Here is an 18,710-nt window from a genome sequence, read left to right on the forward strand (position 1 = left end):
ATTTTGGAGCTAGAAGTTGATAGAATGGAACTCTGAAGGAAACTGGCTTTATTTTTCATTGGAGAAATGCATCTTTGTGGCTATCTAGAGCTCCAATTTGTCCTCTTTATGATGCCAATATGGTGGCACTGTGCCAAGGGAGAGCTTCAAATTTGCATCTTGCTATGCCCAATTTTCACATAGCTTTTTTTGACGACATCCCACTAGTGAAATGCTTGTTTCTCAACTTTTACTGCTTATTTGGGTCTAAAATCACACTATGATGTGACACATGGTCTCAGGATTGCAGAAAAGAATAATTGAAAAACTGAACATTTTGACCAAATTACGATTCCCATTGCCACGTCTCCCCTTAAATATGCTCTAACACAATAATCATGTTCTGGCATAAGCTATTTGAAAATATTTTGTGCACTAGAATCCGATTTCAGAGCAGACATAGTGTTGGAAGTTATAATTATGCGCCTAAAATACCCCCGAGACCAAATTTTGAAACTCAGGTGCATGTGTGCGATAGTCCTGCATGCGTGAGCACTTCTTAGTGATTATTAGCGAGAAATGTTGCCGTTAAAATATTTTAATTTAATTTCAAAGTAAGCAAGAGTGCGCATCTGAGTTTGCATCAACTCGCAACATCACCACTAATATGACAGAGACAGAGCTCCATGTGATGTTTCGAAAGAAAAGCGAGTATTGTCAACATCACAAGATGTCATGCAGTGCCCGCGTGCACAATACACCAACTGAAATCTGGCAAGGACTATTTTTTGTCACCTCCCCACGCTGTCTTGTCACGCTGCTCTCAATGTGGTAGTTGTTGCTTCGGCCAGGATTGCTCTTTTTATTTTTCTGGGGGGAAGGGGGCACATATTTAGCACTGGCATCGTTTCATTGTTTATCACACATGGGGCCCAGTTTTTATAACTGAGAACAACACCATGGCTTAAATGCACATTATCTCGCACTCTCTCTTTCTCGGACACTGGTTGCTTGTTGGTATTTAGGGGAGCATTTTGAACTGACATAAAATTGTTCTAATTCAGTGATGCTAGCATTATTTATACAATGCATTTGAGCATTAATGATTCAATTTTGGGATGTCCAGACACAAAGCTACAAACTGCAGAAATGAAGGAAAGAAGTGTAAACTTAAGGGCTCATTTTTTTTGTAAACAGATTATTCCAAGAACTAACAGACAACAACGCCAAGGAAAGTATAGGGAATGCTATCAGAAGTAACTGTAATGTAAATGTTAATAAAAGTGAACGAAAAAATAACTTGCCACCGGCACGGATCGAAGAGTGTTCCACACTCATTGTAGTGGCAATGGGCAACACTGACTGACCCTCCCACGTTTAAATACACATATAGTATACCCATAAGGTGGATGGGGGGATGACCACCACTGTGGCTCAGTGGTAGAGCATCGGACGCATTATTCAAAGGCCTTTGGGCCGGTACCTGCCAGTGGCAAGGTATCTTTTCGTCCACTTTTCTTTTGTCACATTTACATTACAATTACTTTTAATACCATCATCTATACTTTTGTTGGCATCATCACCATCTATTCTCATTATTAATCACTTAAACTGCAGTAATGAAGTTACAAGCAGAACATTCAGTGTAGTTTCCCTTTAAGCTCAATAAGTACCCTTGTGGGGTCAGAAAAAATAAAAACAAAAGCAGAACAGAAGTGCCGGGGAGGTAAATTTCTTTTTTCATATTTTCTGTTATAAGTTATTGATTAGAGCAATGTTTATTTTCAAAAGAAAAGGGATGAATCAATAACAACTTTCCGAAATACTTTTATTATGTGATCTCACTCAACCAAACTGTGATGACAGCTGCTGCAGTGGCACTCATTCCTTGTACTTGTTGCCAGTCATACTTTTGTGTGTGAGGCGATCCATGATCACATGATTGCAGTTACCTATTTAAATAACATATTTAGTAACTCTCTCGTGCTTTACAGGATTCATGGCGAGAAGCTCTAAGATTTAAAGCCAAATATGAAAGGAAGAAAATGAAGGCATTAACAAAGGAGAACACAGAAAGAATTCCGCGGAAGAAGAAGCCTACAGAGGACGAGTGCACTGCTCCTCGGCGCACTGAGAGGCCTAGTGTACGTATTTCAAATTTTGCACAGCCCTGCAGACATCAGGTTTGTCTTTGCCATCTGGCCAACAAAATTTATCTGTGCTTTCAGGCAGCTGTCTTGGCTGACGCAGAAGATGCCGAGACCATTGCTGGTCACGTTTTGGCAATGACGAAAGAAGTTGCAAAGGCCAGGCCCGACATGGCCTATATTGAGGACTGTATGAGCAGAACTTTGCCAAGCAGAAGGGAGTGGGTGTCCCAAGACAGCCCATCTGTTGATGACATCATTAAGAAGTACCCTGCTCTTTTAATCGGCTCCATCGTAAGTTTTTCAGTGTGCATTCATGAATCGAAAGTGGCTAAAAAGTGCCCAGGGAAATAGCATGCTCTGCTGTTTCGGCCACATCCATCCATTCTTGAGATGTTTGTTTTGCAATTATTTGTTGTACAGTTGTTCTAAGTATTTTATTAGTTCATCAAGCTTTTCAAAATTTTTATTCTGCAGTTTATTTGATATAAACTATTGAAATGTTATTTACTGACTGTTTGAATTGTTCACTTTATGCTAACATGATGCATATGTACAATGGCTTGAACAAGAATGCAGTAAAACCCTAATGTACATTTTTGATTAAAGTGTAAAAAGTACACCTAAGATGTGAAAAAACAGGAAAAATGAAAATAATTTAGCATTGCTGAGCTGTATGGTTTATTTCATTGCTTACACTTATTGCTTTTACTGTTGCGTGGTTCTGTCCAACACACAACCCGAGAGTCTGCTTGTTTAGGGAATATCAGGGAAGCTCGAAACACAGAAATCGCTTGTTGTGACGTCAAGATGGGGCAGAAAGGGGATACAACATCCTTTCTACTACTGATAGCATGAAGCGAGTGAAAGCAGTGTTTGAGTAATATTTCAGTTCATCAAAGAAGCAATGGAGAGTGCCTCTGAACTTGACGCAATATAGAAGTCGCACAAAGAGAATATAAAAGACGAAGCAACAACTGCAAACCTTTGGCAGATAGCAGAGCAACTCTTGGATTTGTAATCTAGAGTTGCCAGTTCTGCTTATAACAGGAGGATTCGGGCTTCTTTTTCTGCCGATTTGTTTGGAGAATTTTTCAGTCGCCTGTCGCGTTTTAGTTTGGGGTAATTTGCATTTCCAGCAAATATAGTTATTTTAGTTGTCACGTTCCAGAATCCACATTTGTCATTTACTAATAACATTTTTGTTGACTGAAACGTGAATGCATAGGCGTTTACAGGGTTCCCCATAAAGGGGGCCAAAGGTTCGTTGCAGTGGCCCTCAACCCTACTAAGTCTACGTATGGGGAAGATTTTTTGCTCCCCCTTCCCTTAGGTGACTAGGTGAGCTAGGCTGGCCCCTGTGACCCGCTTTCCATGTGCAGGCCTATGGTTATGTGTTCAAACATATGTTGAGGGAAACTCAAGTAAACGTCAAATATATGTCGGGGGAAAATTATAAATAACGTTCATCATGCCATGGCAACATAATGGAAACCATGCTAAGAAGTATCTATGTGCTTTTGTTGATAGTCTTGTATATTGATTCAAGAAATCGTGGAATCACTAGGATTATGCCAAATAGGCCAATTTAGTGCTTCAGCACTAATTTGTGAATGCAAGATGAACTTACTGGTACATTAGTGACAGTAAAAGGGTCAAATAAAACTTGCAACATTGCCTGGTGCATTTACTCATGACAATCAGTCAGTTGTTCGAGTGCCTGGTGTAATACCGTAGAAAGTCTAGTGCTACGGCAGCCAAAGTGATCACTACTTCACGATACCTTTGCGAGATTGTCGCCTTATTTGCCAATGTTTGGTAGCTACAACATATCACTGTTGGCATTGTTTTGTGTCATTGTGGTTTGTAGGAGATGGCCGAATGCCCTGCAATAGTGACTTTGAAAGCAGTTGTCTAAAAAAATGGCTCCTGTGCCAGCTCATCTTAAAGCTATTCTCTAGTACATGCATTGCCACACTCAGCCACAATCTAGTTGACAAATGGAAATTCAAATTAAACTGTGGAAGGTTAGAGTGGCATCATCCACAGAAACATGGTAAATTTATGCTATTTTATTGGCATTATGTGATTCATTTTGAGGCTGTAAAAGAACAACTAAAGTGCATGCAGCACACCCATTCAGGGGAAAGCGAATGTGTGCCAAAATTGGCAAGGTGCATGCTTTGATAATTTATGTTAATTTGGCTTGCTGTACAGAGCAGCATAAAGTATTTTTGAAGGTTTTGCAGTAAGTCTGCAGTTGTCCTTGCTTATATTAAAATTTTATAGTATACTTGTTTTATGACACAACTGGTGGTGCGTCACTGATGTACATCCCTTTGTCTCTGCACTTTTGGCTATAGTCACTCATATTACATCATAGCGACAAGCTACTAACATCTAGATTTTCAATAGCTATATTGACCAAGCGGCAGGAATGAGTAATCTGTTTGCTAAACAGCTTATTTCGTCACTTGCTGCTTCAATGCATCGAATTCCTTGGCAGGACTTACGAAGATTATGTCCTGCTATGTACTTTACTTGTGAAACTGGCAGATAGTAACCTCCGCATTTTATTTCAAAATTGCCCTTTTGTGCTTGGTAGGAGTAGGTCGAACCTTTTTATAAAAGACACTGATTTAAAATAGAAATTGGTATAAGAGACAGCAGTGTGTCTACATTGAAATAGGTGTTGATAAGAAAATGCATAAGTGATACCCATGCTTATAAGAAACACCGCATAAAAAGACAAGAGTTGCTCCTCAGTACAAATTTCTTATAAAGGGGTTCAACTGTATTTGAAAGTGGCTTTGTTTGCCTTTTTGAAAAATTAACAAAAAGCTGGTATTAAGAAGACCGGCAGAAAGAAAGAAAATTTAGACAGTAACAAGGTTAGTTGAGCACACTAATAACAAATGTCTGGTATGTTCCAAGGAACCATAAATATACTCAGCTCAAATGCATTCGCTAGCAGTTTATCTCACATCCATAGCACCATGGTGCTGTGGATGGCACTGCAAATCCAAAACTTAGAAAGTATGTCCCATTTCAGAAAACTGTTGCAAGGTATGAAAATGATGCTTCAAAGCCTTTTTCATAACCTGGTGCACAGTCTCATTTCCTAATATTTTTTAACTGCACACGTATCTGAGCACTTCTGCAACTCCTTAAAAGGGAAAGATATTATGCATTTGTAGCACGAAGCTCAACCGAAATCCTCGTGTATCTTTTAGGATGAAAGCTTTGTTCTGTCCATGGAAATGTTGAGGAATCCATGAAAGTTTTTTTGTAGCTTGGTGCTACAAATGTGTGGTTGTCCATTTTTGTTTTTGTAACAGTAACCGTCTTGCCACATTGCAAGAGCCCATAAAACTGATTAACATCATCTTCAGCATTTTTATTCATATTACTGTAATCGTGAACCTGACTACACGTTTTGCAGTGCTGTGACCTTGTGCAATGTTGTACCGCAGATGCAAGTAAGTCTATAGGGTTTACCGTCATTAAAATGCCTTATGAAAATTTTATAGGTGCAGCTGGAATTCAGGTTGCTTACCAAAGTGCCCATAATGGAGAAACTGGAAGAATTCTTGGGGCCTGCTTCAGGAAAAATAGTAAAAATAGCCAGACAGAAACGTCACATGCAAAAGTTTCTGGAAGACCTCGATGCTGTTCTTGTCGATGCCTCTGAAGATGCATCCGAGGGTAATTTCAAACATTTCTACGCTAACATTACCACCTTTCTTTGTATCTAGCTTCCAGTAGCGCCATTCTTCCGATTTTACGTCAAGCAAATTGGGTGCTGTAAAATTGAATGTATTAGGCAAGATTTGTTTGCACAGTTCTACATTGGTTGACTCAGAGCATGCGTTCGATTAGTCTATCACTATATGCACTTGTTTTGAAAATGCAATGTCACACTCCTAGAAACTGGCATTAAGTGCCAACGACGTGATTACAGGTAGCTATTACAGAGATAAATTTATTTCAAGAGCTCATGTACAGAAGCAATAAAAATTGCTTAAATATCTCAGCTGCTGAAGATCTTAAACTGCCTCTATTTGTGCAATACATTCACCACTGCTTGAACTTCTCAGCTAAAGCTAGGTTGAAATACAGTTCATTCTGTGCTCAAACCAATAAAATAAAATTTAAGAAAATAAGTTTTGTTCAATGATGGAACCAAAACTGAAGCACAGATGAGCACAAGCAAAAGACCAGAATGTTGGAAACAAAGATTACAGAAGAGGCAAAGTTCTGTATTTGTTGTGTGCCATGTGCGTTTAATTGCAAGCACAGCCTGCACGCCCACACAACGAAGTTGGTTGGTGGTCGATATAATGATGCTCACTTATTCTTGACGAAGTAGGGCAGTGACGCTCTTCCGTGTTTTAGTATCGCGGCTGAATGTGGGTGAATTTCATTTCTTCTCAAATATTACTAGAGGTCGGTTTTTGAAAATTTCTAAACTGCAATGGGATTTTTGCATGAATGAATTCAATACTCCCATTTCACAAAATGCCTACCTCCACTAATAAAAAAAGGTAATTTAACATTCTTACATACAGTTCAAAGTGATTTCTTTAGTCTTTTTAAAGGGGTCGTAGCAGGCAAGATGGGTGCCACTGTGTTTTCCAATACTTTTCTTGAGTTTTCAATTTATTTCTGTGCATTCTACATTTGGCAATGGCAAGGATTAAAATTCGTGCCAAAATTTTTTTCACATCTGAAAGCACGAAGATGTAAACTGCATCTTCTAAAGGTACGATAAAAATTTTGTTATATTATGTCTTGCAGTGCTATCCCCAATGGGAATTAGGTTCTGCTGCTTAAACACCATAGCAATACACAAACTAGTTGTGTAGTAATGTAGATGTAAGTAAGCACGTCTACTCCTTCTCACTTCACATTAGGTATCCAGCTGGTCTGTGGTGCACGTGACTGTGAATTTCGCTTGGCTGGGTGACCCTGCATACTTCCTAAGTTTGAGTGTAGTTACCATGACTACCCCATAAAAGATAGTCAGTCATGTACACCATTACAGCCTCTATGTTTCTAGTGAGTTGCTAAAATGGCAGTTTGAATCCAGCTTGTAGCTTTTGCATTTAAGTACTTTTTGAAACAGTGCAACTCACGGTTTTTTCAGAGGTGATGCTCACTGCTGCTATTTGTGTCCTTCCGGCAATGGTGAAGGAAAGAATGGATGCTTTCATCTGCAAATTTGTGAGTATAATTCATAGTTTGTATATTACTTTCCCTGTGAACTGCAGTTGTGAAGTTGCCATCTGTGATAAATGTTTGCTATATCTTTTGCAAGTGAATTGTTGAAAAGCCTTTCAACCAGCCATGTCCAAGACGACTTTCACGTACCATTTATGCATAGGTTACCCAGTACAGTAGAAGCCCGCCATAATGTAGCCCGCTCGGAGGCTACATCACTGTCAGCCACTCTTTGCATTGTTTTTATAGGATTCAATGAATCGGTATCTCCACTGTTTGAAATGCCATGAACTGGCACTCCAAGCTGACCAGAGTGGGCACGTTGATTTTTTATGCAGCCCGAACTGGCTTAAGGATGCATTCAGTGATGTGATGTTGTGTATCGCGAGCCATGATATGGTTTTTATTCGTGTCACCATAAGCATAGATCTTAGAACCTGTGTAATGCTATGTAAGCACGGCATCTGTGCCACCGTCGTCATCCCCAGCCTATTTTTGTGTCTTCTGCAGAATGAAGACCGCTCTAAAATTATCTCCAATTTACCCTTTCTTGAGCAAGCCGATTCAGTTTCATCCCTGTGAGCTCCCTAATTCTGTCGCTCTAGGTGATTCCCTGCCTTCTCGGCTTTTCCTCTTTTTTTTTTTGCATTCATTCTGCTTCTCTTGCCCCCAGTTGTTTGTTTTACTCTTTGTATGGCCGCACCAAGTTTATTTCTTTCAACCTGCAGTACCCGACTGTCTCACCCAATCTGGTGTTTTCTAATAGCTTAATGTTTTACCAACCATTTCCTGTTTCATGGTATGGTACATGGTCCTTAAAGGGATACTGAACAAATTTTTGGCCACCAAGATATTCAATCAAATTGGAAGTGGGGTCCTCAAAGTGATCGGGACAACCTTCATTCCAGGCAGAAACTACAGGGAAATAATGAATTTAATGCGTTTTTAACAAACTACTACCGCATCCAGCAGCCACGCCGTTCACTACAGGAGGTGATGTTTCGTGACGTCATACCCACCCGAGATGGGCACACTAACAATGCGGGCCCTCTACTCGCTCATCTCCCCCTGCGGTTCCTAGAACCGGTATGAACAGCAGCGGTTGCAAACAGTTCTCCCCGCCGAGGCCAAGTAGCTAGGCAAAGCATCAGTGCTTTTGGGAAAGAGTGAGAGAAGAGGACAGGAACTCGTGCGCCCTGCATGTTTCTCGGCGAATGTGATGGCATGGTTTCCACTCGCACACAGACGCCACGGGTTGACAATTCATGAAAAATACAGGCAACTGTTCAAAAATATGGGAAATCAACTGTTTATCAGAACAGTCACATCTTCTGATTATAATCACGAATTTTAGTCAGTTTTCCAATTTTTGTTCAGTATTTCTCTAATTTTTATTAAGTTTCCCTGTTAGGCTCTAAGCCCAGATTACTTGTTGATCTGGTGGTACGTAGAGGTTTGCATACTTTTCATTTGAGGAACAGTGGCTGATTCCCTGTCATGATTTGAGAATGCATGCTTTATGCACTTCTGCCCATTTTTAATTTTGATTAATTTTTTTTCATAAATAGGCTCCCCTTATAGGTTTACATACGCTTGTGCAGACTCCAGGGTAGGCAGCCAATAATGAACTCTTTTTTTCTTTACTATTAGCTTTGTTGATGGCATATTCCTTTTTAGGCATAATTTTGTAGTTCTTGATATATATAGTCAATCTTTTTTTTCAATTCACTGCCATGTGTTAGCTCACATAGTTCTAAAGTGTTTTTTGTGCAAGGTTTTTGCAAATTAAGGGCACCTAGGCCAGAAACTGCATGGTCTTATCGCACTCAGTTTACTTGTGGGTTGTTTCTGTTGTCATGCTAGCATGCCATGCCTGCTCAATTTTTTTATGCCTTCAATGGAATCTCTTACAATAACATTTTCATCGATAATGCAGTTCTAAATGGAGTTCTAATGCAGTTCGATAATGCAGTTCTAAAAGACAATCTAAATATGATTGTATGTGCCAGTACCCCTATATATAGCCAAACAAATTGGAGTCATGTAGCTTTGTTATATTTTGCGTAACTGATTGCCAAATTCGAAAAAAGCAGCAGAGCAAGTAAGCGTGGCACCCCACCTCTCCGTCATTATTAATTTACTGTGCTTCGAACAATTTTTTTTACAGCAAAACCAATTGCGGATCTCTTCTTTCCACTGATCAAACAACAATATAAAATTCTGAAAAAAATTTAAGAGGTCGACCAGCCATGGTTTGTTCAATCTTACGTGGAATCACACCTTTTTCTTTTTTTTTTTCAGAACGAATTATTGGGTTGTGTGTAAACAAGACCAGTCACTAAACTGTGGATAAGCCTGTAGCCTTAGTGCGAATGCTTTATGAATTATTAAGAATGTTCCTTCTAGTTTGGAAGCATGCTTTGCAAATTAATTTCAGTTTCATTTATTTGTCAGTGTGCCGTAAAACATTACGTTTTATCTGTTCCTACATAAAGGAGCTGTTGTAATAATGAAGCAACAAGTTTTTTGTTGAAGTGTGCTTTTTTATTTTTGTAGGACCCCACAAAGACGCACTACGTGCCCACAGTCACATTCATGGGAAATGTGTTGACATCTGATGCATTTGCTGTGAGGCTGGAGGACATCGAAATTGCAGAGAAGAGCCTCTTGGCAGCAATTTCCACCCAGATGGCACTATACTGGGCTACCAATATAGTTTTTGATAAAAAAGCTCAACGAACGTTTGACGTTCTATCCCGCGCTCTTAAAGTGAAGAGTGGCCTACAGCCAACACCACTAGTCAGCGTAACACTGACCACCCTGAGCCATTAATGAATAAAGTTTTTTGAACGAATAGATGTGGATTTCTTATCTCTCCTGGAGCCTCTGTGCCAGACATGGCGCAACCTAATGAAAATCATGTTCTTGAAAACTTTTTTTCATTTGCCGCTGGGAGAGCTTGACGGCTGGTTTCTTAAAGAGCACTCGCACAAGTAATGAACTACATTGAGAGACATCGATCATGAGCAACTGCATGCGACTCTGATGAGGAACGTTGTGAAAGAGTAACCATCGCTCTCATTGGCGTGGAATATCCATTCTTCCCTGCGGGACTAATGGGAAAGAGTAACAATTGCTCCAATTAAGAGCACTCAGAGAGAGCAAGTGTTACTCCTGTGAGAGTATTCACAGAGCATATTACTCCTTGTAAAGAATAACCATCGCTCCCCGGGGAGTATTGATAAAGACTATCTGTTACTCCATCAGGGGCATACGGAAGGACTAAGCGTCACTCCCATAGGAGCATTGACAGAGAGTATCCATTGCTCCTTCTAAAGAGTAACCATCACTCCCCTGGGAGTATTGAAAAGGACTATCTGTTCCTCCATTGGAAAGAGTGTCACTCCCATAGGAGCATTGACCAAGAGCATCCGTTCCTCCTTGAGGAGTTTAGGAAGGGAGCAATGGATGCTCTCATGCGGTGTAATTGCAAAGAGAACTGTTGCTCCCCTGAGAGTATTAAAGAAGACTATCTGTTCCTCCTTTCAGGAGTATTGGGAAAGAGTAACCGTCACTCCTGTGGGAGTATCAAATAAGACTATCCGTTACACCTTTGAGGAGTATTGAGCAAGAGTAACCATTGCTCCCATGGGAGTAGTGACAGAGCATCAGTTGCTCCAGTCAGTTACTCTCTGAAAGAGCAACTGAAATTGGGGAGTAACGGTTCCTCCCGTCGCAGTTACTCCCGAAATGGTGCAATGGGTGTGGCAAGTCAGTTACTCCTCTAAAGGAGTAACCTCGACCCCCCTTTTCCTCCTTTACTTTTTAGAGTGTATATATATATATATATATATATATATATATATATATATATATATATATATATATATATATATATATATATATATATATATATAATATGAAGTCTTGGTAGTTTTGACTGCGACAGCGTTTATTTGAGGAAAGACCTCACAAAACGAACGGGTAGAGCCAGCACACAGACGATGACGATGATGATGACCCAGAGTGGCAATGAGGGCAAAGAGACAAGCGGATGATGGTGATTGTGATTATGCAGGGATGAGGACGATGTAAGTTACAAATGCCCACACTGATTCCCCCCACTTGGAAGCGGACACCCTGGCCGCCGTAATTCAAAGTGACGGGGAACGTCGCGTGAAAGGGTTCATGCGACAAACGTGGACAATCTCTGTGCTGCGGTAGCGGCGGTCTGTTGGGGCGACGAGTGGTGTCACACGATAATTAACCGGCGAAGTCTGTTCTAAAACAATGTATGGCCCGATGAAGCGTGGTTGGAATTTGTCACAGAGACCAGGAGTGCGAATAGGTGTCAAAAGCAGCACCTCGTCACCAGGTTGGAAAGACACAACGCGGTGGGATTCGTCATAGATTATCTTCCGCTCGTGCTGTCTCGCTTCAGTATTGATGCGAGCCTGGTGGCGAGACTGGGCCAGGCGGGAAATGTATTCTTCGCTAGAAGACTGACATGAATTCCCATGGCTGCTAAAGAAGGAGACGTCGAGAAAGGTAGTCGGGGTGCGTCCGTACACGAGGTAAAACGGTAAGTAGCAAGTTGTTCGCTGAACGGCGGTGTTGTAAGCGAATGTCAGGAATGGTAAAAGAGTATCCCAATTTTTGTGGTCGGGTTGGACGTAAACGGCTATCATGTCTGCAAGGGTTCGGTGAAATCTTTCTGTGAGACCATTTGTTTGAGGGTGGTAGCTTGAAGCTGTCTTGTGAGTAGTTCCAGAAGCGCGCAGTACTTCATTTACAACTTGTGACAGGAACACTTTGCCGCGGTCACTAAGCAGTACACGAGGAGCCCCATGACGCAGTATTATTGCGTGAAAAATAAAGTCTGCAACTTCCACAGCTGAGCCTGTAATAACAGAGGAAGTCTCAGCGTAGCGTGTCAGGTGGTCCACGGCAGTCACTATCCATCTTTTGCCAGCAGATGTGACGGGGAGAGGCCCGTAAAGGTCAACACCTACAACCTCGAACGGCATTGAAGGGCACGGAAGTGGCTGTAGAGGTCCAGCAGGTGCCGACGTGGGGAGTTTACGACGCTGGCATGGGTAGCAGGAACCGACGTACCGAGCTACACTAGAAGAAAGGCTAGGCCAGTAATAACGACATCGAATGCGGTCAAGAGTTTTTTTTAAAACCAAGATGACCAGCAGTCAAGTCGTCATGGAAGGCTTCGAGCACCTGAAGTCGAAGAGAGCGTGGCAGTACAGGAACCCAGCGCTGACCGTCAGGGTGGTAGACGTGGCGGTAGAGAGCCCCGTTGTCCAGCTTAAAGTGCAGGAGTTGACGACGGAGTCGCGCGTTTGGTGGATGAGAAACTCCCGAAAGGTGGTCCATGATGCGTCTGCAGTATGAATCGGACCGCTGGCGGTAGATAAATGTTGGCTTGTCGTCCGAAAAAGGTTGCGTTATTGATTCGAGCGTATGAACTTCGGTAGATGTGGCGGTTGAGTTCTCACCAACGCTCATAAGGGTAGTTGGAAGCGGGCAACGAGATAAAGCATCGGCGTCTTGATGTTTTCTGCCTTACTTGTAAGTTATGTCAAAGTCGTACTCCTGCAAGCGTAGTATCCACCGACCCAAGCGTCCGGACAAGTTCTTCAGAGTAGAAAGCTAGCATAAGGCATGGTGGTCCGTAACAATTGTGAAGTGACGGCCGTGGAGATAGGGACGGAACTTCTGGACCGACCAAACCACAGCCAAACACTCTTGCTCAGTTATAGTGTAGTTCTTTTCAGCAGCGGTGAGTACGCGACTGGCATATGCAACAACTTTCTCTAGGGAAGACTTGTCGCGTTGTAGAAGAACGGCTCCTATACCCAGGCCGCTAGCGTCGGTATGGAGGATAGTTGGTGCGGCTTCGTCAAAGTGGCAGAGCAGAGGTTCAGACGTGAGTGCCCGCTTCAACAGGTCGAATGCCGTTTGACATTCTTGAGACCACAGAAAGGGGACGTTGGAAGCAAGTAGTTGGTGTAATGGAGCAGCAATTGAAGCAAAGTTCTGGATAAACCGGCGAAAATAGGAGGCGAGGCCAAAGAAACTGCGAAGCTCCTTTGGTTTTTCGGGGCGCGGAAAGTGAAGGACTGCAGAAATCTTGTCAGGGTCGGGCCGGATGCCATCTTTGCTAACGACGTGTCCTAAGACCTTGATAGATTTGCTAGCGAAAGAGCATTTCTTCGTGTTCATTTGAAGCCCGGTGCCGGCAAGGCACGTCAAAACTTGATCCAATCGTTCTAGGTGCTCAGGAAACGTTGACGAAAAGATAATAATGTCGTCCAGGTAGCAAAGGCAACTTTTCCATTTCAGGCCACGCAGCACGGTATTTATCATGCGCTCAAAAGTCGCGGGTGCGTTGCATAGCCCGAAAGGCATCACGTTGAATTCATATAGCCCGTCGGGGGTTGCGAATGCCGTTTTCTCCTTATCGTCTTCATGCATGGGGATCTGCCAGTACCCAGAACGCAACTCGATGCTTGAAAAGAATTCCGCGCCTTGTAGGGAATCAAGGGCGTCGTCAATGCGTGGCATAGGGTACACGTCCTTGCGTGTGATCTTATTGAGCGCCCGGTAGTCCACGCAAAACTGCACAGAGCCATCCTTTTTATGGACCAAAACAATAGGAGACGACCAAGGGCTAGATGAGGGACGGATGACTTCCCGTTTAAGCATGTCCGCAACGTTTTCTTCTATAATTTTTCTTTCAGTTAGAGACACGCGGTAGGGTCGGCGGTGTACAATAGATGTCCCAACAGTTTGAATTCGATGTGCTGTAGTATTAGTGCGGCCCAGCTTTGACGAGCAAATATCGAAAGAATTTGCATGTTTCTGTAACAATGCGAGCAGCTGCTGCCTCTGTGAATATGTCAATTCGCTGCTGATAGTGGTGGTAAAGGTGGAGGAAGAAACATGCTCACCGAGGCAAGGTTCTTTGGATGCGATGGCCTGAAGTGGCGTGACGAGTACAGGCTCGAAGTCGGCAACATGGGCCACAGTAGTGCCCTGTGGCAGTAAGATCTTCTCCGGTGTAGAGTTGACAGCGGTGACAAGTGCCGAGCCATTGCTAAAACGAACGACACCGGACGGAAGAACTACACCTTTGCGAACGCAAAGTTGTGACGGTGAGACCAATACGTCCCCGTGATAGATGTCGTTGGACGTAATGCTGACAATTTGCTCTTGTAGTGGCGGGAGCTCGATGTCTTTCGCAGCGACCAGACGAAGTGGCTTCTGATTATCGTCGTCAAGCATGTAGTCGGTGTCAGCGAGATGAACGACGCGTTGTCCACAACAATTCGCCGCGGAAGCAGATGATAGAAAATCCCACCCTAAAATTAGTTGGTGAGAGCAGCGGGACAGGACAGCAAACTGGACATGATGGCGGATGCCGTCGATGAAAACACGCACAGTACAAAGCGCGGAAGGGCGAATGATATTCTCCTGGGCAGCAACTAACGTGGGGCCATATGTGGCCGCGATAGCCACAGTAGTAGCATACAGGGCGAGACGAGCGCCACGGTGGGGAATAGAAGGCATTCGGGGCACCTGGAGATAGCGCGGTCAGGTGGGCCGAAGGGTCAGGGGCCACGGAATGGTAGTTCACCGAGGTAGCGGCAGCAACTGACGCGTAGGATGGACGTGGCAATGTCGCGTGGGCGTCGCTGGGAGGCACGGCAGCAACTTGAGGGTACGTGGCTATAGAGTGAGAAGCAGGTGGCTGTACGGGCGGAGAACCAGTCAGGGATGTAAGTTCCTCCCTGATGATGTCACGTAAGGGCATTCCCGAAGGCTGTGTAGGCCGCGGTGTCGGAGGTGTGAAGCCCATGGACCGCAATTCTTCGCGTATAATGCCGCGGATGAGGTCACGCAGATGGTCATCTGACGTGGAGTGGTGGTCGCCGATGTCTGGTTGAAGGCGGACGGAGTCCAGCGCATCAAGGCGCTGGCATGTCGCCACGACATCAGCGATGGTAGCTGGGTTTTGCACAGCGAGGGCATTAAAGGCAACAGGCCCAATGCCTTTCAATATGTGGCGCACTTTGTCCGATTCCGGCATGGATTTATTGACACGCCGGCAGAGTGCGAGGACATCCTCGATGTATGAAGTATACGATTCACCGGGATGTTGTCGGCGAGTATCGAGTGTCCTCTTCGCGACGGCGGATCGAATGTCTGGTGTCCCAAAGACGTGCCGCCGCTGCTGCTGGAAGGTAGCCCAGTCGGGTAGGTCAACGACGTGGTTAAAATACCATGTCTTCACGACTCCGACCAGATAAAAAGGCACGTAACGCAGTTTGGCGGCCCCGTCCCACCTATTAGCGGCACTTACGCGGTCGTAGTCATCAAGCCAGTCTTCTACGTCTTCTCCCCGAAGACCAGCGAAGAGCGGGGGTTCCCGCTGATGTCCGTGTATGTAAGTAGGAGGGGCAGCTTGCGGTGGTGCGTGGTTGATGACATCAGTGCCGGCAGGCTCGGTCTGGGACATGCTGCCTGACTGTGGGCGCAAGCGGCGGCCTGAACGAAGCTCCAGGGGGTATAGCGGGCTGCGGGAGGTCAGAGGACCGAAAATCCACCTCCACCACGTATGAAGTCTTGTTAGTCTTCGCTGCGACAGCGTTTATTTGAGGAAAGACCTCACAAAACGAACGGGTAGAGCCAGCACACAGACGATGACGATCATGATGACCCAGAGTGGCAATGAGGGCAAAGAGACAAGCGGATGATGGTGATTGTGATTATGCAGGGATGAGGACGATGTAAGTTACAAGTGCCGACAATATATATATATATATATATATATATATATATATATATATATATATATATATATATATATATATATATATATATATATATATATATATATATATATATATATATAAGGGAAAGAAGTGTATACCTAAGGGCTCGTTTTTCCGTGTTTCAACACAATACTAATAAGATCAAACAGACAGTAATGCCAAGGAATGTACAGGAGAAGTTATTAGTTAGAAATAATGGAATGTAGATAAGAAGAAATAAAAGTGGATGAAATTTTCTTCCACTTTTTTTTCTTCTATCTGCATTCCATTACTTCTAATAACTTCCCCTGTACATTCCTTGGCATTACTGTCTGTTTGATCATATATATATATATATATATATATATATATATATATATATATATATATATATATATATATATATATATGATAAAAAGCAGTCTAAACTGACCCTGAAAGCGAAACATGAGGCTAAATAGTGTCCGTGCCATTCCCGATTTCAAAAATAGGCTTTTATAGGCATTAAGGCACGAACGCCAAAAAGCTGGCATATATATCCTCTAAAAAACACTAAAAAACCCTTCATAACTTGTAATTCATGCTTGTACATCAGTGGTTCGATTGCAACACAAGAAAGAAAATGGGCATTTCTTTAAAATCTGGTTCATGGTCATTACCGTGACTTCAATGTATGCGAAATCTACGACGCGGTAACTACCATCGGCTGATATCTCAAATCCATGAAATCTGTAATCGCGCCACTAACAAAGGACATGAAATAATCTTTCAATGGCTGCCAGGTCACTGTGGGATTGGTGGTAACTACCCCGCCGACAACGCTGCCCGTTGTGCCCACGACGGAGCTCCCACACTGCTCATACCCCGGTGAAGGGTTGATGCCGCAAAAGAACTTCGTCGCATCGCGCATAATTTCCACACTTACGGATTGTAATCTTCCACCAAACTCCACTCGGCGCCCACAGAACCTCGCTTCATTACTTCAAAAACATCTGCCATCAAAGACTTCGCGACGGAACGCTACATTGCCACATCGGTTGTGGGTCGGTTTTGCCTGCACCGATTCATTAGGTCATCGCATTGGTATGGCATTCGTATAACTGCCATTGTGTAGAAACTCTTGAACATGTCTTGTGCCATTGTCCAGAATTTGAAGAAGATCGCCAGACTCTCCAGTGTGCCTTAAGGAGGCTGGATGATCGACCCTTTACTCTGGAGAAGATCTTGGGAGGGTGGCCTTCACGTACTTTAGCCCAAAAAGCCACAAGAGCCGTTCTACAATTCTTGAGGGCAACGTGCGAACGCTTGTGAAACCTGAACTGTGTTTGCGGTGTGTGTGCTATGTGCAATGTGTATCTCCCCTCTCTCTTTCTTTCTCCATCATTCTCCTCTCCCCCTTGTAGGGTAGCAAACTGAACTTAGTCTAGTCACCCTCCCTACATTTCTGATATTTTTTTTTCTTTTCTCTAGATAGAGAGAGAGAGAGAGAGCACAACATTATTATAGTCCATTGCATTGATAGGCTGGGGCTTCCCCGTGCTTTAGAAGTGCGGCAGCTTGGTCTAGTTGATATGGCGTGACGATAGTTAAAGCGCGAAAACAAAACGACGACACAGAGACGTGTCTCTCGTGTCCTTCTTGTCTCTGTGTCGTCGTTTTGTTTTCGCGCTATAACAATCGTCTTCCCCGTGCCACCCGACTATACTCCGAGCGTGACAAAGAATCAGGAGAAGACAGGTAGACCTGGATCAGGACATGGAATTGTAATACTTTTATTGTACTCAGCCGTCCTTTTGTTGGTTCTTTTTTTTTCTTGTTCTTGAGTCATTCAGGTACAGTATGTTGTTTACTACGCGCTGTCACTTAGAGAAAGATTCCAATCCACGCTCACAAACTTGATGCTTCCCCTTCCACGAACGTCGTATATTTGCATGTGTTGAACTATTGTTCATCAAGTGCCACGGAAATCTCCGAGAGTGATTCCACAACACCCTTCTGCAAGCTCACGTTAGCTGTAAAAATTAGACCAATAATTATGTGCTGCCATCAAAATTACTGACTACACGCAAGGCGCCTTTAAGACCCTGTCGTCTTTTATCATTTCTTTTTTAATTGTAACGGGTCGCCTGTAATGGTTTTCGGACTGTCAGTGAAATTACTTCATCACAGCAAGATTTATGTTTACTCTCCCTTTGGCGTATAAGCAACTCTGCGGTGTATTTCATTCTGTCACTTCAGCGTTTCCCGATGTGACGCTAATAAATGATGTACAGCGTGTTGCAACGCTAAAAGCTTGCCACCTCCTGCAACGAGGGCCAACGTTGGTCCGCCTCACAGGGGTGCCAACGCTGCCGGCTGCAGCTGCGCGATGATGAGTCGCCTGCGGTTTCATGATTCATGTCTGCCGCCGTTCCGGCAACCAGCCAGCCGCTGGAGCCACGCCCACGGCTCCTGTTGTGAAACATTGAAGCGAGCCCCCTCCCGTGGACACCGGAGTCCTGGTCGCACGCCTGCCGTATATCTTTCTTTATTTCCCGTT

At 43.5% G+C, this 18,710-nt stretch overlaps 2 protein-coding genes across 4 annotated transcripts in view; one reads left to right on the plus strand and one right to left on the minus strand.

Moving 5' to 3' along the window:
- Positions 1–10,200, plus strand: part of LOC142777326 (uncharacterized) — a 32,412-nt gene extending 22,212 nt beyond the window's left edge. Inside the window, exons 5-9 of one of the 2 annotated variants that reach the window (XM_075881630.1) lie at positions 1,974–2,123; positions 2,208–2,420; positions 5,657–5,831; positions 7,273–7,349; positions 9,903–10,200. In XM_075881630.1, coding sequence (XP_075737745.1) covers positions 1,974–2,123; positions 2,208–2,420; positions 5,657–5,831; positions 7,273–7,349; positions 9,903–10,178 — 891 coding nt within the window. In that variant the 3' untranslated portion in view covers positions 10,179–10,200. Of the gene's footprint in view, positions 1–1,973; positions 2,421–5,656; positions 5,832–7,272; positions 7,350–9,902 lie in introns of both variants that reach the window. The other variant, XM_075881625.1, reaches the window with a different exon arrangement.
- CngA (Cyclic nucleotide-gated ion channel subunit A) overlaps positions 1–18,710 on the minus strand; it is a 276,104-nt gene that overhangs the window by 60,399 nt on the left and 196,995 nt on the right. The gene's annotated exons all lie outside the window — the stretch shown is intronic.

This window comes from Rhipicephalus microplus, chromosome 2 (assembly GCF_043290135.1).
Source record: "Rhipicephalus microplus isolate Deutch F79 chromosome 2, USDA_Rmic, whole genome shotgun sequence".
Classification (NCBI taxonomy): Eukaryota; Metazoa; Arthropoda; class Arachnida; order Ixodida; family Ixodidae; genus Rhipicephalus; species Rhipicephalus microplus.